Source organism: Hyperolius riggenbachi, chromosome 1, assembly GCF_040937935.1.
Source record: "Hyperolius riggenbachi isolate aHypRig1 chromosome 1, aHypRig1.pri, whole genome shotgun sequence".
Lineage (NCBI taxonomy): Eukaryota > Metazoa > Chordata > Amphibia > Anura > Hyperoliidae > Hyperolius > Hyperolius riggenbachi.
Window position 1 is genome coordinate 176,279,557 of NC_090646.1, and position 21,125 is coordinate 176,300,681.

General features: G+C 43.8%; 1 protein-coding gene across 5 annotated transcripts in view; it reads right to left on the reverse strand.

The window, feature by feature from the left end:
- GRIA2 (glutamate ionotropic receptor AMPA type subunit 2) overlaps nucleotides 1-11,906 on the reverse strand; it is a 217,320-nt gene extending 205,414 nt beyond the window's left edge. For 4 of the 5 annotated variants that reach the window (XM_068278876.1, XM_068278874.1, XM_068278873.1 and 1 more), the window contains exons 1-2: nucleotides 11,384-11,906; nucleotides 10,863-11,003 (exon numbers count right to left, since the gene is read on the reverse strand). In XM_068278876.1, the coding sequence (XP_068134977.1) occupies nucleotides 10,863-11,003; nucleotides 11,384-11,471 (229 nt within the window). In that variant the 5' untranslated portion in view covers nucleotides 11,472-11,906. The remainder of the gene's footprint in view (nucleotides 1-10,862; nucleotides 11,004-11,383) is intronic. The other variant, XM_068278875.1, reaches the window with a different exon arrangement.
- Nucleotides 11,907-21,125: the final 9,219 nt, after the last annotated feature.

A 21,125-nucleotide genomic window follows, 5' to 3' on the forward strand; every position in this document is an offset into this window, starting at 1 on the left:
GTGTGTTTTTCAAATGCAGCTTAGCTTGTCTAAACAGCAGTCCATGAGCTGTCCGAGGTCCCCCTGCCATCATCACCCACAGGATGGTGAACACACTGCTAAGTGAAAATACAAATTTTGATTTGTTGATCTCAGCAACCTCTGCACTTTTGCAGTGGTTTACTTGGTCCAGTGAATGTTGCCAGATGATTTCCAAGCATAAAGAACAACAAAAAAAGCTATGCTGCGATTATTTTTAGAAAGGATGTAGTTGTGGGCCAATAAGGATGCTGAAACACTATATAAATTGTCAGAACTTTCCAATAGGAAATCTACAGCTCATAGAGAGGGACTGGTGCCGAATCCATTAATTACTGTTACAAATTTACTCTGGAAGATTAAAATAAAGCTTACTTTTCCTTACCAATGAAAGATCTGCCCCACACAGAGTATGCTTACCACATACTTTAGACACATTGTTCATTTCATTAGCCAGCACCTAGAAATGTGTGGATGAGAATGACTGACATCATGTCATTTCTGATAATGAATATCCAATTATCTTCTGCTCCTGTCCCCTCCCCAGCTCCCCCAGTGTTTTCAATGGCTGTTCAGCTGATCATGTGACTATTCTCAGACTACAGAAGGTAGCAAGTTTTCCCCTGAGTGGAGACACCTGTATAATGTCTTTAGTATAAGTGATCTTTTTATAGAACGGTTAGAAACTGCCACTTGACAGGCAGCAACGCTAATGCCCAAAGTAGTGGTGCCTAATAATAATTCCAGACAGAGTGTTTGTGTTAGTTGTGCATCACCTGTGCATACACATATACTGAGTCATTTATGCAGCAAAATAATTTACTACTTTTGACAATTAAAGTTGATGATGCACCAATAATTCTGTCTCTTTAAGCTTGTCCCTTAGAGGTATCATTTGCTTCAGCTCTCTTATTCAAACCTTACATCAACACCCTGACAAACTGATGTCATAGAAGAACGTCTATTGCATTTGTTCCTTCCTTATTCAAGTAAAACGTTGTGCATGTCCTCTATGAAGGCTTACCTCTAATGACTGCCACTACTCCAATCCCCTCTGAACAATATAAACGCATGCAATAATAAACCAAAGACAAAATCAACAATAAAACTAAACACAACAAGGTTTATTACAACAACACAGGGATGGTTTACTACAAAAGAGCTAACATTGGCTTCTCTTAGACCCATCAGCTTCTCTTGGAGACCCTTTGTGGGAAAAACTGCAAGTTGTATAAACCAAGACGTAAAAAATCTAACATAAAAATGTCAAAAGAAGTTTTATTCCATGGTATGATAAATCAACTGTATTTCAAGAGCCCTTATTTGCATAAGTAATTGCACGACTTCATAAAAACTAGCAAAAGGTACAGGTTACATGCACCTGAGTACTTGCAAAAGGAATGATCTAGCCCTAAGTGAACTTCAGCATAAGGGACAAGCAATATTATGTAGAGTGTGTGTGTGTGTGTGTGTGTGCGTGCGTGCGTGCGTGCGTGCGTGCGTGCGTGTGTCTGTGTGTGTCTGTGTGTGTCTGTGTGTGTGTGTGTGCGTGTATATAAATATACTGTATACATGCACACATATATACACAGGAGGCCTTCAACAGTACTGAAGGAGGTCCAACAATGCACCACCGTTCCTCATAGCATTTTATTTGTGTCAATATGTTAGTACTGTTAGAATTCAGTGCCAGTAAAATCCTTACTCTGTTAGATGGCAATATCTCCTCTATCACCCCTACATCCAAAGGTTCATAGAATGTGCTCCCGTCTGTACTAAGCCACATGGTCAATGAACTAACATCTTTCACAGTGCTCTACAGAGCTCATGCTTATGTCACTAACTGACCGTCAGAGGAACTCATAATCTAATTTCTGCAATAGTTCCAGTCTAAGATCAATTTTGGGGGAAACCCTTTAACTTATTAGTATGTTTTTGGGATGAGTAAGGAGACCAGAGTGTTCAGAGTAAATCCATGTAAACAAGAGAAAAGCACACAAGCTCTATGCAGATAGCATCCTGGTTCATATTTGGAGCCTGGGCCTCCAGCCCTGCAATGAGATAGTGCTATTCACTATGTGTAGGTCCTCACATTTGTATGCCAGGGTGTACTTTAAAAGGAGGGTGGGGGGGGTGCTGAAACTTATTTCATTAATATAAGTTCCGTACATTAAGCGCGGTGCATGCGGTAACGCAAGGGAACGCAATAAGTGTGAAAGTCTCCATAGATTTTTATTGCTTTTGCAGCCCCTTGCGGCAAAATAGGTTAACGCAAAACTGGTTTACCCTGCAAGTGTAAACAGGGCCTATAGGTTTGGGTTAAAAACTTCCTTGGCGGTAACCCCGAGTCAGGCTCGGGACAGAAATCTTTAGCTCAGAGTGGTAATCCCAAGTTGGATCCATGGAAGGTGTGTAATGTGCAGGGTTGCCACAGATCTATCTAGCAGGATGATTTTTAAAGTCTAAAAGCTTGTGAAAAAATTGCACTGCCTCTAGACAATAAAATCTGGAAGTAATGATACTGCCAGGGAGGTTTTTATGGCTGGTGTGTAAGGTTAGTCAGGCTGCCAGTCATGGTTAGTATTATAGTTGATAACAGCATGCACAACTGATTTTTTATACTTTACTTTTTATAGTTCTTTGTGACGAAAATCTGCGACCTAGAGCCCAATGGGTTAGCTTTCGAAAGCTATTCTATACCTTCCTACATCAGCATCTATTTTTCTCTGTACAAGAAGTGCTCTACATAGCACTATAGTTTGTTTAGAAACTGAATCGATCAGCGAGGGATGCAACTGCATGTCAATGAAGCTGTATGTTTATGGCCTTGACAATCCTAATACAGTATTTAGACACACGGCGTTAGAGAAGACTGCAATTGTTCAAAGGCAAATTCGTAAAAACTCAAACAGGCACGATGGAAACATTTGTCTTTATTTATCTAAACTAAGTTGGGTATTTGAAGTGAATATGGCTCTTTTAAAAAGCAATCCAAATACAACTGAGTTGGGAACTCTTGTGTTAGCTCAATCCTCAGTCAGGAGAGCTGGGTAACGCCGGTGCACTCCTCCAAGCAGGTTCACCACCCCCTACTCCACACGGTGATCACTATCTACGTTACAAGAATGTACTCCACAGGCTGAAACTTGCATTCAAGTTTAATAGCAATGTCAGTACACTACATGTTACGGGCTCTGCCCTTCATCACCTTCATCATGGAGCCTGTAACATGTAGTGTACTGCCATTGCTATTAAACTTGAATGCAAGTTCCTGCCTGTGGAGTGCCGCCTTCTAACGTATCTGGTGTAAAAAGCAACACTAATAGTAAAAAGAGTTCTATAATGCTGCAGTAAAATGCCGGTATATACATAAACTATTACACCATTCGCCATTATATTGCCTGAATGTGTAGTCATATAAGCAACATTGGGGTGTACGCACTAAACTGCAGTAAGCAGAATAACATGCATAAAGTCTTACCGCAGGATAAGTAGAGCAGAATGCAATACATTACACGCAACGCATTATGCTCTACTTATTGTACGTTAGAGTTTACGCACGTAATTCTGCTTAATGCAATTAAGTGCATACACCCCATTATAACTTACATTAAAGGACCACTCCAGCAAAAAAGTAAGCAGTTAAAATGTGACAGAACCGACAGGATTTGGTCCAGTCCATTTCTTTATGGGATTCTCAGGGTTGTCTTTGATTTCAAAAGCATTCCCTGAATGGCAGTTTCTAAGTGTAACTGACAGAATAGTGTGCAGTGAGTAGGTAGGCTGGCTGGTATCTAAGGGTGGCCACTAATGATCCATTCTTTTTCATCCAATCTTACCAAATCTATGTAGTAGAAGGGTAAAATGAGTGAATATATTGAATGGATAATTTAGATAGTTCCCTTATATCAGATAGAAATGGTGAGATTGGATGAAAAAGATTGGATCATTAGTGGCCACCCTTACTGTGTTGGCAGTTAAAACTGAGGATCGAAATGCTTGTGAAAACAAAGAAACCCTGAGAATCCCCCATGCGGAGATGGACTAGTCCAAAACCTGTCGGTTCTGTCAGATTTTAACTGCTTACTTTTTTCACTGGAGTGGTCCTATAACACATTATGCATGTCCCTTGATAAAATCTAATGCCAGCCAGACATGTTAATATTGCAATCACACAGCAAAACTAATGATTAGACAGAACAATCACAGCTATCAAAAATCATACAGTATACTGCAGAGAAAATCAATTAACTGTGAGCAATTTCAGTTCAATTTGCTCATTTTATTTAATGGGAGTGCCCAAATTTCTTGATCGTATTTATCAAACATTTTTAAGTGCTCACATTTGTGATGCTTTTAAAATCAATCAGTTCAGGTAAAAGCATTACATTCTATCAATGTGTGACCTTGCATGTTCAGATACATTGTGCAAAACCATAATTATTCTTGGGAACAGCCAGATCTTAAGAATACAAACCAAGAGCGGCCACCATCACCACACCAATGACATCTTATCTGGCATTGAGCTGGGGCACATGTAGCAAATGATCCTTCCTTGGAAATGATGAATTGATACCAGAGATTGTACTGCATGCAGAAAAGTGTTCTGTGCTTCACAATCACTTCACACAGCACAAGCACAGGGATTCAGTCCTGGCCCAGTGCAGTTAGGGTGCATACACAAATGCAATTTTGATTGGCCAATCACTGACCAATTTTACCACCTCCATGTAGTATGAGGGCAAATGGATTTTGAATACTATGGGCTTGATTCACAAAAGAGTGCTAGCGGTTAGCACGACCGGTTTCGCATGAATTTTCACATTGCGCGCGATCGCGAATTTTTGCGCAAAACGATAACGGTTTTGCACGCGAACGTGAATGTTTGCGCAAAATCAATAGCGTTTTCACATGAGAATTTGAGTTTGCACGCGAAAATGTTATCGTTTTGTGTGAAAATTCGCGATTGCGCGCAATGCGAAAATTCGCGCGAAAACGCCCGTGCTAACAGTTAGCACTCTTTTGTGAATCAAGCCCTATGAATGGATTGTATGGATAAGCTCTAATGATACATGGAAGTGGTTAAATTGTTCGAACATTGGCCAGCTAAAATTGGATGTGTGTATGCAACCTTATCCAGGATAAAACGGAACACATTGCTTGCAAAGTCAGCTTGTTTTCACCCCATAAGCCTAGTACACACTTTCCATTATGATTTCATCATTAATCATTGACCGATCTTACAACCTCAATGTGGTATAAGAGTTTACTTACACAATCTGCTCATAGTAAGCAGTATCTGTTGACCCTCATGCTACTTAGAGGTGGTAAAATTGGGCAGCGATTGGCCATTCATACTTGAAAATGTCCACCAGGCTTTAAGGCAGTCGTACACACATAGCTTGCCACCGATGGGGCAAACAGATAACTCCCTCTGTGATCTGAATCTGATTCACTGCACAATTTTCAATAGATTTCACGATGAAAGTAACTGAAACTATATCGAACTGCAGCGCTGCACAGTCGACACAGAGAAAAGCTATGGGCCATGGATATACCGCCGCTCCTCTCCAATCGACCACGATTTTCTAATCAATCATAATTTTGATTGATTTTTTGCAGAAAATGTATTGAAATTTTGAAAACGTGTGCTATAGATTTACAGCAGATTGGATCAGAGTGATTGAATCTACCAGGGGAAATGTATGACCTGGTTAATGGCAGACCAAAGCAAAACCATCTACCAACCATTTCTCTGAGATTTTTCACCCTCGTTACAAAATATTCACCGGGGCTTCTTTTGTCATATATTAGCACTCAAATAATGTCTGCAAAGCAGGACCACATTATAAAACTGGCCATGGACATGGGAGGGAAGTAGTCAGGTATGAAATAACCACCCTTAGACATGTCTCACAGCTAGCTGTCTGTCAGATGTAATGGTCACCTGGGCTAAAGCTACATACACGTAATACATTTTCAGTGGTCAAAATGATCACTCATGGTCATTCTGGGTGAAAGATTATTGTGAACACAGCTGGCTCCCAAAGATGGCAGCATCCCATTTGGCATTTTGCTAATATAACACTGTATCTGGGAGGAGTGTCGGGTACTAGACACTTCTTTCTGTTCTTCTCCAAGGCTCTATGGTGTCTGCTGCTGCAGCATGGAGGGCATGGGCATGGAAGGGCAGTCTGGCGTGCAAACACAATCCAACCACTCTAACCACTCTCATGCTATCCTCTGTCGTGACAGCCCCACCACACTGGAGATTTATGATTGTACCAAAGAAATGGGAGGGGAGCAGCACTCGGCCAACAATGGCACTTGTGCAATCGGGCAAGTTATTTTGAATTGTACAACCGATTTTTTCCCCAAAAGCTGTTGGCAGTGTAAGCCTAGGAGCTCATAATTACCTGATCAAGCCAAAAAAAACCAGGATCAAATGACTATTGGCTCATGTTTTTCAAGGCGCTTTTGGCTGAGGACAAAATCATCGAGCTTTCGTAATCCTTTTTGTTTTTTTTAATCGTGTGCATCTTTGAGACCATGTCATATAAGAGCCTGTATTTCTGCCTGCAACATGCTTCATCAGACCATAGGCATAGCAATAGTGGATGCAGAGAAAGCAACTGCACCAAGGCCCCTAGACCAGAGGGGCTCAGTAGGGGCCCTCCTTCAACCGCTTTATTAGCGCTTTATCGGTGCTAAGCTAGTAATGATCACCTCATAATGTGCTTTGATTACTTGTATCCATGAATAGACTGTTCTCTTCCCCAGCCTACACCTCTCTGACACTGCAGCTGTTTTTGGCAGGTTTTGATGCTCCCTATTAATTGTTATGTATATAGCACTTGGGGGGCCCAATGTAAAACTCACACTGGGCCCAGAGCTCCTATTCTATGCCACTGAATCAGACTATGACATATAAGGGCAGCATGTAGTAAACATTTGAATATTTTGTAAAGATTCCACCCACAATCATAGAGTGGCGGAAGTTTCTCTGCATTTTTTGGCAAGTGACGTTGTCACAAGCAATAGTCACTCGGTAATACAAGTCTTCTGTTAGCAACGTGTCCCATCCGCTGAAACCCATCTTATATCAATAGCATGGCAACTGCATCCTCTAATTAATATAAACCAGAATGCAGCTGTGCTGACAAGATGTCTGCTATTTTTTAATTTGCACTGATCAGCCACTCAGCCTCTAACTGTAATACCACTGATGAAGTTAATACCATTTTCTAAATTCAACACCACTTGTCGATGGGTGGGATATATAAGGCAGCAACTGAACAGGCAGCTATTTACTGTGATGTGCTGAGCGATGGAAAATTGTCAAGTGTAAGTATCTGAGAGCCTTCAACATGGGCTGTATCGTGACAATTAAACAATTGTGTCAGGGCATCTCCAAAACAGCAAGTCGTGTGAAGTTCAAAAAGTGGTTAAAGGCAAGACAACTGTCAGCAGTGGTATAGGAACCCAATGCTCATTGGTGCATGATTGGTGCACATGGTGAAAAGTAGCCCATCTGGAATGATCCCACAAAGAACTACCATAGCACATGCCAGCCATGAACACACAGTGCGCCACAGCTGCTGCATATCGGGGATACATAACTCTAGACTAACCTCTATTCCCCATCAAAAATGTCTACGGTGAGAACAAGAGCCTCAGAACTGGACCATGCAGTAGCATAAGAAGGTGGCCTGGTCTGATGGATCATGGTTTTGTTTGGCCTTCAAATTCTGCATATTCATACAAACAGTTAGCACAGGGGTGTAACTACAAATCATGGGGGACCTTAGCAAAACTTTTTATAGGGCCCCCCAAAGCTCACACCCTTTCCCTTGTCTTTCCCTAGTGACCCTCAAAGCCTGGGGGCCCACCTTGCAAGGGTCAGAAAACGAGAGTGGCCATCAAAATCTTCACACCCATAACTAGTGTAACCACAAAACACCTGATCTGAAGAATGAACCCCTTAATGGGAGGGAGTGACGTAGTAATAATAATAATCCCTTTTTTTCTATAGCCCTTTGAGTCCTGTCGGACTCAAAGCGCTTGCGAGGCAGGCACTACAGCGCACTCAGTAGGCAGTAGTAGTGTTAGGGAGTCTTGCCCAACAAACTCCTTACTGAATAGGTGCTGGCTTACTGAATAGGAAAAGCCAGAATTTGAACCCAGGACTACTACAGCAGAGGCAGAGTCCTTAACCATTACACTGTCCAGCCACTAATAATAGTTGGAGGCCCCATACAACTCTGGGCCCCCCTTCGGTTGCAGTGGCTGCTCCCCAGTAGTTACGCCCCTGATCGCTTCCTTTAATTTGATCAGATCCTCCACCAAGGGAAAGCTTCACCTACTGCTACTGTTATTGTGGTCTAATTAATCGCGACTCCTAATCCATTTGTGTGAAGCTTTCCCTTGGTGGAGGATCTGATAAACTTAAAGGAAGAACTAGCTGATTGTATAATATGTTGAACTAAGGGACTACTCCCCTGGAACCGAAGCACATCCATATTGGACTTGGAATGTGACTTAATTAGGGAGAGTGAGCAAGTAATCATACAAAGGTTTCTGATACCTACATAAGGGCGGGATTGTTTTCTGTGAAAGTGTAAGAGCCGTGTTCTGTGCCTTCAAATTCCCAGGATTTCAATCCAATCAAGCACCTGCAGAATATTTATTTGTCCAATTAAACTGATACATGGGGGCCAAATCTAACAATACGAAGAACTTAGAAAATAAGCTAATATCTTGATGCCAAATCCCACAACACACCATTACAGATGCTGCGGACTCCATGCACGGTGGAGTCAGAGCTGTTTTGGTGACACAACCTACACAAGAGTGGGTAGAGGGTTTTAATGTTTTGGCTGATTGGTGCATTTCATAGCTGCTGGTATTTACACTGTAGTTTGGCAATGCATGGATGTTCAAACAGATGAATGTAACGCAAATCCTTCCGCTAGGAAAAAAAATACAATCCTGGAACACCGTGGAATAGAGAAGGGGACAGGAGAGCCAAAGCAAGTGTAATAAGCTGCAGCCTGCAGGATGCTGAGCGGAAATCACACAGAGCAGGAGCTGCTCCCGGACAGCAGCCAAGCTCACTGACAGCACTGACAAGCCTTCATTTCCGGTTGAGTGCGGCTGCGTGCTGGAATGTATGGGGAGAATGCCAGGCTACTGTGCATAGACAATCATGGAGGGGGCTGTTCCCTGATGCCTACACATTCCCTCGCATTTAGGCATTTAGATGCTATAGATGTAGATGTAATATAAGCAGTAATATAAGCAGTTCAATTTAGGAAAGCCTAGGAGAATACGATCACCATGGCTGCCCTTCAAAGACACAAGTCAGCACTAGTGACAGTGAGAGCAGAGCAGATGCTTGCTCAGTCTCGGGGTACAAATAAAAGCAGCTCCTCTCCTCTGCAGTGTTCATAGACCTGCCTGGTGTGCTGGCTGCATAGAGGAGGCTGTCTGCAGGCTTTATGCATGAATCAGCAGACCCTTGTCATAATGTCCTGATGCAGTGATCCCTGCAGGACTGGACCAGTTTTCAGTGGCGAAGTCGCATCCTCCTTCCAGCTACATTTGCCCCTTTATACATATCCACACAAATGCCAATGTGATTTGCTTATAATGACGGAGGGTCACTCCCATATAACTGGTGCCAAGGGCTATTTATGCCTCCAGAATGCAGTATGAGCATCGCACCAATATGTTTAGCCTTATTTACACTATGGTTCTGGGCTTCCTGTACAGTTTATGTGCTCAGCATCATGGACAAGCATTGTGAGCTCTACCCACCCTCAGAGCCTGTGCTTACTGTGATATTCTTATTGGCAGGATGCAGTAGGTAGGATAGAACATTGCACAGTTAAAAGGCAGTAATGGCATTTACAGCACCTGCATGTTCCCTAAAGCACACATGGATGTTGTGTACTACGTCCATCCATTTCCCTACAACAGCTGTGTGCTAGCAAGCATGAAGTTGCCACAGAAATGGCATCACAGGGTACCAACACCAATGGGTACAGCCTTTCCCAGGATCAAATATTTCCATCTCCAAGCCATCAACTCAAACCTAAAGAAGGCCCATACAGGGTTATATGAAATGCAAAGCAAGTTAGGGAAATTAATTTGTTTAGAATTGCTAATCAATGGAATTATCTAGAGAGGCAATCAATCAGTCGCTTTCCATAGGCATCTATAAATAGAACAGTTTATGTGATGTAACTACAGGAGGTTGCAATAGAGAGATGGCAATTGCAGCCGTGGGAAGGCTAATGGCCATACCGTTACCCCTATTTCATGTCACACATCTGGCCTTACCATGCATCACTGTCATTATTCATGATATGGTGTTTCTAAATACATCTTCCAGGGATGAATGGGACATTCCCCAGAGTTAGCACTCTGTAACATGGCTGGTCTTCAGCCTGCATCTGATCAGCTTTAAATACAGGACTGCACAGTGGCAGTGCACCTCCATTACAACCCGGACACAGTTAGTGTGGACAGTGAGCTGGAGCAGGATTTTTACCATACAGCAACACAAATGCCGTCAGTCAACTACAACATAAGGGCTTGCAGCATCCTAGAGAGGAGCTGTAAAATGCCTACAATGGCATGTAGTGGAATGCATTGATATAGTAACAGGTCCCCTTTGCTGCATGCCAGTCTCCTGCCAGCAGCTATGAAATATCTAATATATATATATATCCTGCAAGATCATGTGGTAGCAAAAGGAAAACATTGTTGATTTAATCAGCTGTGTCTGGTGATAGAGTAGATTACTAAAGATAAAAATAGAAAAAAAAATACTCATTACTTACAAGCATTGGTGACAGCAAAGCTGTTCGCTACCTCTAGATTGTCGATATGGGGCGTCAGCCTAAACTCTGAAGTGGAATAGATAACCATCCCTACTCGAAATGCGCTGTATTCCTGATCTGCACCCCTTGGAAATAGCCCTCCTGGAAAGAGATGGCACAGATTTACATTGTATATGTTTGTTCTACAATAAACCAGCTGACAATCAGACAACAGGAATCAAGAAGACTAAAAAATAAAGAATCATTTCCATTGCTGACATAAACACACACACACTAGTCTATGCAAAGGGATTTCTCTACTGTCAGTCTATCTCTATACTGACATTATTGCATAGCAACTGCCTGGTGCCTAGGAAGCTTGATCTGAATGGCTATCAATTAGCGGATTCATCGGCGCATTCTGATCTCCCCCGATCACCGTATAGGGTAACATATTACTAGCGATGTATGCTGCCCCTGATCTAGTCAATGCTTGGCGATTCCGGCATGCATCTGCAATTCAGGTAATAAGGGATGCTTACCTATCTGTATGCTATTCGAATATACTCCAGTAATCAGTCCCCAAAGAACAGGAACCAGGAAGACAGAAATATGCATATTTTTTTGCATTTCCAGGGGAAAAAAAATATCAGAGCATCCAAAAAAAAAATATAAGAAAACAACTCGGTGGGAATGTAGCAATCTGCCTGATCAGATCAGCTGGACGCTAGTGGAATCATTGCAAATCCGAAGAAAAAAAGAAGAAAAAAAAAAAGGAAAAAAAAGAGGACCGGTGGGGTGGCTGACGACGGTGGGTCCTCTGGTTCCTGAATGAAAAAAGGATGCTTGGACGCAGTAGTCGGTGATGTGGTCCCAGTGTCTCAGTATTGTTCATTCAGACACTCAAGCAGAGAGAGGCTGGCAGATGCAGGAGGGAGCGCGCACCGGGAGCGAGCAGAGAGAGTGCACAATCCTATGTCCCCCCTGTCTCTATCTCTCCCTCTCCTTTCCTTCCGGAGCAGTCAGCTCTAGCGCCACAGCGCCCCGCTATCTTGCTCTGCTCACTGCACCGTGCGCTGCTGCTGCTAGTGGAGCCCGGCGAGGCTCAGCTTCAGCACCACGGACAGCGAGCTGAGCAGGATCAACCAATAGCTGCCCTGGTGATGATGCGCAGATCTCTCTGCTCTCCCCAGCCAGCAGTGCACAATCACATAGACACGGTAGTGATCAGCTCATTCCTCCTGCTTCCATCCAGCCTCTGCCAAATCCAAGTATTCTAGTTGCTCCTCAAACGGGCAAAATTCAAGGGATGCAGAACAGGGGCATAGTGCATTTCAATAGGGAAAAGGTGATCAATTAAAAGTATTCCTCGGCCATAAAGCTAAATCGTTCTCCGTTTTAGATACAGGTAGCTAGGCTTGTTCCCGAGACAAAGATCTCTCGTGTGCTGTCAAAGGCAAAGCAAGCGAAATAAATGGGATCATGTGAATAACTCAGCCTTTTATAGAAATCCAGGTCCAACAGCTAGCGTTTCACTAAATTGCCAGTAATTACATGGCTTGAAAATGTTTTATTTGATTGGCTGCCTTTATGTTTTTTACCCAAAATGGAAGTGCACTTTCCTAATGATTGTTATGAGGGAACTGCTGTTCATTGGTTTTGGAAAGGGATTATGGGATGCAGGAGCATGTGAGGGAATTCTCTCCATCACAGCAGTGATTAAATCAATCTGCTAACAGATTAATTCACCTGGAACAGAATGCATTCAAGTCTCCTGGTTAGAAACTTTAGTGATTAGGATCTAGGAAGCCATTCTTCTTAAACTGATGCTATATAATTATCTGTCTGCTAAGCAACCCCCTGCACAAAAGGGTAATATCAGGGTGGGGGGAAAAATGATATTTTTAGACTGACTTCTCTATCTAAGAGGAAGAACTTATTTGATGACTCTTCTTCACCAGGAGAATCTTTTAACCCCTTGTGTGCCTGGCACAACAGTCATGCATCTAAAGTATATCTATCTACAAGTTATTTCACCTAGTATTAGGATTTTTTTGATATTGCAGCACATCGATGATTGCCTATATGATGCTTAACCTTTGCAAAATGCTGAAGTTGCTGCCACAAGATAATTAGCATTCAAGTCCCTTTTTTTTAAAATGACTTCATTGTCTAATTCTCATACTTCCCACACAGCTTTATAGGATATTGTGTGTTGCTATGGAAACTAGGAAGTCGGCACAGAATCGTGCTTACTGGTTGTCACTTAGAGCCTTTAACTAGCAGCTCCAAGGAATTGCGAGGTCTGCTACAGTCACATTCACACTTCAAATCCTTTAAGCAAAATGGGAGCATTTATTATCTATTACTTCATAATAAAAAATGATTTGTGGGAGTCAATAATCTTTGTGTTTTTGTTGTCTTATCCTAACAGTAGCGTATGCACAATACATAGATGTAGTGCTTGTGTCATTGGTGTCACTGAGCTCATCACAGCTTGTTATCAAAATGTCAGGTGCAATTAGTGTCATGTGCGAAAGATAGGGCTGATGACTTGCACTTTAATAATAAGACCCACATTTTAAAATCCAATCACTTCCTTAATTTAATGGTAAGCTGGATGGAAAAAAAAAAACAATAATTTAGTTTAGATCAGAAAAATAAAATGGGGCCCTAGGCAAGATATTTTGTGTCCATCACTGATGATCATCTGGCTTTTTTAGTAGAATTTGGTGGAAGGCCTGGGGCTAGCATCTGCCAGGCCCCTAAACTCTCTCCAGGGCGTAGGCAACTGCCTAGGTTTGCCTTGTGTGCGATCCGGCTCAGGTTTAGATAGAAGTAACAGGAATTTGTTCACCAGGAAGTGTTGCATATATTACAGGACACTATTGGTGTTGCCTATAGGAAAAAGCTGCCTACAGGGAACACCTAGAACCTGAGACTTCTACAAACTAAACCATAGGACAATGAGGTCTCTTTTCCATCATAAACACTAAAGCCTCATCTTCCATCCTGTTTTGTGAAAATTAAACAGGATAGAAGATGAGGTTTTAGTGCTATTTTTAATTTAGTGCTATTTTTAATGTTTTTAATTTTTATTTAGTGCTATTTTTAATGCTTATGGTGGACAAGAGACCTCTGTGTCCTATGCTTTAGTTTGTAGATGTTTCAGGTTCTTGGTTGTCACTGTCTGCAGGCCAACTAGTACATGTTTGTACTGCTTCTGTTGTAAGGAGATGATAATGGTAGTTCCATACTTTCTCTTTAAATGTTCCTAAAATAATCCTGAGAAATATAAAGTGAGTATATAATGAAAGAAGAGGTTATAGAAGATAGATGATAGATGGTAGAAGATAATGTAAATAGGTCACCTTCACCAAACCTATATAACAAAACATGAATAATTTTGGTTAAGAGATATTCTCTGAGCACAATATGCAAATTTGTATGTTTGCCAATAGAGTCAGGAGGAAGTCCCCCAGTGCCAAGAGGAAGTGTGTTTCCTTTGGCCTTCCATGCTATCTGTAATGATCTGCTCAGCTGGCTGCACAGGCAGACAGCTGTTTGACCATTCCTTATGTCTGAGAGATGCAGGTCTCTGGAAAAGAGACCTGGCTTCATCTTGCAACTTTCAGAGTTGCTTTGCTGAGGGATTTGCATACATGCAAATTGCCCAGCTGTTTTCTTGGAGGGCTGGCAGTATAAAAGCCTTCTGCTGACCAGAAGGCTTTGCTGGTCATAACGGTTTGTTAACTCACTCCTGGAGTGTCAGCCTTCCTTGTTGGATTGTTATAGTTAGCTTAGAGTAATTCTGGGGACTGCACTAGGCAGCTTTTCTAGTGCAGTTAGCCTGTTTATCTGTTTTGTCTATGTTACTTCTCTGCTGTGATTGTCCTGTCGCCAACAGTGGTCGATAGGAAATCGTCCTGTCTTGCTTGGATTGCACTAGCCCCTAGCGGTAGCGGCTGTGGATCCTTCTGATCTGTGATCCTGTTCCTGTACCTGGATCGCACTCGCTCTGGCAGTAAGAGCAGTGGATCTCTCCTATCCTGTCCCTAAACTTGGATCGCACTCGCTCTGGCGGAAAGAGCAGTGGATCCTGCTAGCTCTGTTGCTTTACTTGGATCACACTCGCTCTGGCGGAAAGAGCAGTGGATCTTTCCTATCCTGTTTCCCGTTCATCTGTCTGTCTTGTCTGATATGAACGCTTGCTGTAGGCTCGGTGAGGTAACCGTTAAGCAAGCGCTCGCGTTCTCTGTTTCGTATTTGGGTGGCGGGGGTTAGTTAGGCGTGCTTGCCTCTGTTGCGCTTAATGTGCGGAGATCACGCTGTAAACGCGTTCGCTGTTGCGAATGAGTGCGGTGTTCGCGTTTAGTTAGCGTTTGTTATTTTCCTTATCTTCTCATTGTATGATTTGCTGTGCCTTTGCTACTCTTGTGCCCTGTCTTGCTTAAACCTGGTGTCACCTCTGGCAATTGCCTCTCTCGCGATTGCGTTCCTACTTTGTTTCTGCTGTTGTGTGTGCACCGTCGCGGGTTGGCGACTAGATTGGTGCACATACATACATTCTGTCCCTGTGCTCATTCTCATTCGCAATCGCTTCTCTTGCGATTGCGTTCTCACTTGGTTTCCTCTGTTGTGTGTCCACCATCGCAGGTTGGCGGCTAGATTGGTGGACATACATACAATCCTCATCTGTGCTTATTCGGTCTTGTGTCGCTGTTAGCAATCACCATCTCTTGCGATTGCCTTCTCACCTGATCTTCATGGTTGTGTGTTCATCGTCGCAGGGTGGCGACTAGATTGGTGGACACACATACTCTCTGTCGCTTTACTCTCTCTCTTTAAAGAGAATCTGTATTGTTAAAATCGCACAAAAGTAAACATATCAGTGCGTTAGGGGACATCTCCTATTCCCCTCTGTCACAATTTCGCCACTCCCCGCCGCATTAAAAGTGGTTAAAAACAGTTTTAAAAAGTTTGTTTATAAACAAACAAAATGGCCACCAAAACAGGAAGTAGGTTGATGTACAGTATGTCCACACATAGAAAATACATCCATACACAATCAGGCTGTATACACCCTTCCTTTTGAATCTCAAGAGATCATTTGTGTGTTTCTTTTCCCCTGCAGCTATCTTCCACTGAAGTGTCAGGCTGTTTCTTCCTGCAGAGTGCAGACAGCTCTGCCTGTATGTAATTCCTCAGTATGTGAAAGCCCAGCCAGCTCAGAGGAGGATTTATCCAGCTTGTAAAAGATAAGAGAGAATAGAGAAGCTGCCCTAATCTAAATAGTGCAGAGAGGGGCCTGGAGGGGGGAGATGCATCACAGAACCACAACACTGAAGAACTTAGCAGCCTTCCAGACACAGGCTGACAAGTCTGACAAGAGAGATATAAGTTGATTTATTACAGAGATGGTGATAGTAGAACGTGCTGCAGTAAGCCAGAACACATTAGAATAGCTTTTGGAACTTGTAGGATGATAAAAAACAGGATGCAATTTTTGTTACGGAGTCTCTTTAAGGGCTATCTTGCCCTGCGTTTCTTCCCTTCGTACAATTCCTGTCTGGCGTCTGTGGCAGGGCAGAGGAGCTGTTCCTCTGCACTCCACAGCTCCATCTGCCGACAGGAATTTCCCTCTACAGGTGCGTTGCACCTTTCGCTGGGTTCTCTCAAATTATACGCTTGTGGAGGATTTCCGCAGTATCGACGCACGTCCTGTGCGCTGACCACGGAGAGAATTCCACAATCGTTACACTATCATTTTGGTTCTTTGATGTGAAGAATTGATTCTCTGATCAGTAAGCATACTCAGTAGGGTTGTTCATCAAATTCCGCGGAATAGAGATTTCCGCGATTCCGGTCGGAAATTGGCAATTCCATTCTGGTGAGCCGGAACGGAAAAGCTATAGCGGTAATCGGAAATAGCGGATTTTCTATGCGGAATTCCGTCGGAATTTAATCAGAAGCATGTAAAAGCTGCATTAGCCAATCAGAAGGATCGGAAAGGATAGACCCATCACAGAAGCTTAAAACATGCTGATTTCTGCATTAAAAACTGAATTTCTGCACCAATTACAGTCTTGACAAAAACCAACCATTCCTACATTAGCAACCAGCTCCTAGCTACCTATCATCAGCTATCCCAACCATTTTGTATATAAGAGAGATGTGACAGTCACAACGCTTGTGGGTTTCAGTCTGGTGTTGGAGAGGGGAGAGACAGACCCATATTAATTGTTTCAACATAAAACAATAGTCTTTTTAAAGACTGTATATAAAACAAAAGTCTTTTTAAAGACTGTGAGAGAGAATTAGATTGAGTGTGAGATATTAGTAGTAGTAGCTAGGTGTATTTGTGAGATAGTGACAGTAGATTGTTAGTTTGAGTGATAGATTGTAGTGTAGTGTACTAGTAGTTGCTGTGTGGAGAGGGTTATGCTGGGGATACATGGTACGTTTCTGTACCATGTATCAACCAGCTGATCTGGCCAGCTGATAATATTCAGCTGGCCTGATCATGCCACTCGACCCGCACCCAGCCAGGCCGCAGGCTTAGTGTTTGACAGAGTGAGAGAGTTAGGTGATTGATTAGTTGTGTGTAGTGCAAGTTTTTTTTTTTTTGTTTTCTAAGTTCATTTTTTTTTCTTTATTTTGTTTTTGATTTATTTTCTTTATTTCACCGCCTTATTTTCTTATCTGTTTTTTAGTTCAAGTTAGCTGGATTTATTTTACTTTGGGTCTGTCGCTCATACCCCTTCCTAAATAAAGTTTTTGGCCCCCAAAAAATGGAGCGAGAGCAGCAGCAATTTCCTGCCACTCCTAAAAGAAAATGGAGTGATGGTGGTGTTGGTGGATCACGCCAAGAAAACGATCAGGTTAAGGGTGGCAGCAGCAGCAGGAAGCATTCTGCCCTGATCAGAGATGTCTTCCCTGTGTTCGCACACAGGAAAATTTTGACAGAGCAGCAGGCGAACAGAGTAGTTGATTATTTCGATCAGGAACCCTCTACCCAGTGTGAAGTTTCCAGAGTGAAGCAGGCACACCTTCTGTTATCCGATTTCGGAGGGGGTGCTTGGTGAAGTGGTATAGGCAGTACCACATTCAAGTCAGTCCACAAGGTTCACCAGCACACCACCAGTTTACAGCACACCTTTTATTGTGCCAGTCTCCACAATAATCCAACAATTGTTTTGGGGGCCGTGCAGGGCCCCCCTTTATCAAGGCATGTGGTTACACTGCACGTTACAAAAAAATTCCTATATATAAGTAGCTAATCCCTAATACCCCACCCGTAAAAAGTGACCTCACAATGACATCATGGTCATTAGCATAGGTAAACACAATCTAACTAACTAACAGACAATCAAAATACTTTTTCCACTAGATTTACATTTCTGAGTGCACTCTGTGCTACTCTGCCCAGGAACCTACCTTCACGGATGCCCCCATGTCGCCCAAAGTGCGGTACAGAGTTAATTGATAAGGATTCAAATCTGGTGCCATCCCCTCACACGTTAATGCACAGTAGTTACTCTCCTCCCGGTGAAAGTTTCCACCGTTAAGCCCCGTGCTGGAGCCGATGGGTGGGCGTGGCTGTCTCCCTACTCCACTCCTCAGATTGGCGCGTCATCGCTGAGGCGTCAAATGCGACATCATCGCCGCATGCATCAGACATAGTCAGCGGCACTATCGTTGCACGTGATGCGACGCCTACGTGTAATAATAGGCATTGATGATGTTTACATCATGTGGCATGGACTTTGGCAACGCCCATTACTACACGTAGGCATCGCATCACGTGCGATGATAGCGCCGCAGACGTCTGATGCATGCGATGCTGGCGTCGCATTTGACGCCTCAGCGATGACGCTCCACTCTGATGGCACCAGATTTGAATCCTTATCGATTAACTCTGGACAGCACTTTGGGTGACATGGGGGCATCCGTGAAGGTAGGTTCCTGGGCAGAGTAGCACAGAGTGCACTCAGAAATGTAAATCTAGTGGAAAAAGAATTTTGATTGTTTGTATTAAGCTGAGTTAGATTGTGTTTACCTATGCTAATGACCATGATGTCATTGTGAGGTCACTTTTTATGAGTGGAGTATTAGGAATTAGCTAGTTATATATAGGAATTGTTTTGTAATGTGCAGTGTAACCACATGCTTTGATAAAGGGGGACCCTGCGCGGCCCCCGAAACAATTGTTGGAGTATTGTGGAGACTGGAACAATAAAAGGTGTGCTCTACCCAGTGTGAGGAACTTGAAGCTAGTTGCAGCAGCACCAGTAGTGCCCAGGTTCCTCATGACCAGAACCCGACCGCAGCTGACCGCATTCTCTTGATGAGGTTGCTTCCTCCCAGTACTCTCCTCCAGAATTAAAGCACACCTATGTCGATAAGAGAGAGATGTGCAGAAGGATTGGGATGAGGCATTGGAGGAGACCATGGGACCAAGGTCCCAAGAAGTTGTGGGTTCTGTGGTGACAGAAATGGCTCCTGTGTTTTATTCATCCAGTAATCCATCACAACTGGGAGCTTGTGTCACCACCAATAATCAACATCACCAGTCAACTACAGAGGTGTTTCGTGGCCAGGTGGAGGGTCCAGAAGAGTCACTTATGGGTTCCAGTGCTTTGGGCGAACTGGATGATGTTTTGGATGATGAGGCGGCTGATCCAACGTGATCGCCATCTGGTGGGTTAGGCACTAGCAGGCGTGAGCAGCATGGAGAAACAGAGCAGATGGTTGGCCAGGAGCCTGCAAGTGCTTTCCCGTCTGTCAGTACCCACCAGTCCAATGCTGAGCATCGACATGCTAGAACAGGTCGCACCACTGCTCCACGTGCACGCACATCCCCTGCATTAAATTATTTTACTGTTCTGGAAGAGGATGAATCCAGGGCAGTCTGTTCTGTGTGTTGGAAATCGGTGAGCAGAGGCAAATTGGGCAGCGGGTTCGGCACTTCAGGGCTGATAAGCCATCTGCGCAACCACCACAGATGGGAGTTCGAATATGTAAAGAATTACAATAAGATGGGTGGAGGGAAAGCAGCATCAACAGGCCCCTCCTCTTACTTTTCTAGTAGTCCTGTCCCTATCCAACCTGCGTCCCATTCTACTTCAAATCCATCTGTATGCCAGGCTGGAAGAGGGCTCCAGACCTCGGCAAACACCTCATCATCACCCCTGTTGGTTTCCTCTGAATCACCAGTGTTTCAGTGTCAGGCCTTTGTGCCAGAAATGTTGCAGAGGAAGCGGATGCTCCCTGCAAGTAATCCTTTTGTTGTCAATGCGCTCCTGGCAAAGCTGTTGGGCCAACAGCTGCTGCCCTACCAGTTTGTGGACTGTGCCCCCTTCCGCAGACTGATAAACAGTGTTGCTCCACAATGGCGGTTCCCCAACCACCATTATTTTGCCAGGAATGCTATCCCAGCCCTTCACCAGCACACTGTGGAGTGTGTCGGCCGGTCTATGGATCATGCTGTCAGTGGCAAGGTGCACTTCACTATGGATGGCTGCAGCAGCAGGCATGGGCAGGGAAAGTATATAACTTTTACCGCCCATTGGGTCACCCTCCATGGTGCTGCTGAGGAGGATGCAAGATCTGGGGCATCTCAGCTGGTGGTGCCGCCACTTGGGTTGAAGGAGAGGCCTGTTCTACTTCCCTCTGCTACCTGTTCTGTCCAAGCCCAGTCCGCCGTTGCTGAGCCTCCCAGCAAGTGGTCCCGCTCCTACATTGGTCTGCAGCACCATCGATGCCAAGCAGTGCTGAAACTCGAATCCATGGACGAGAATCTGCAAACCAGATCTGTAATCTGTGCAGCCTTACATTATCAGATTCAGCAATGGCTGTACCCCCGAAAACTGGAGACAGGTGTAGTGGTGTCTGATAATGGTGCCAACATGCTGGCCGCCATTTCGGAAGGTGGCTACACTCACTTACCTTGCTTGGCCCACGTCTTCAACCTTGTATTCCAGAAGTTGTTACGCACTTTTGATGGGTTGAAGGACGCTGTGGCCTCAGCACGAGCTACCAAGCCTCATCATACTCAAAGGTCTGGTGGTCCCACTCCCAGCAGCAGCACCAATAGCCAATCTGTGAACCTGCTGAGTATGTTGAAGGAATTTTATCAGCCAATGCCAGATACTCCTTTTAGCAGCAGCATCACCAGTGGGCAAAGTAGTCACCGCCAGCGGCTGGCCCGTATGGTGAATGTTTCAGCCCACATCCATCGCCCACATCCGTCGCTCTGCAACCTCCACCGCAGCCTTGAAACTG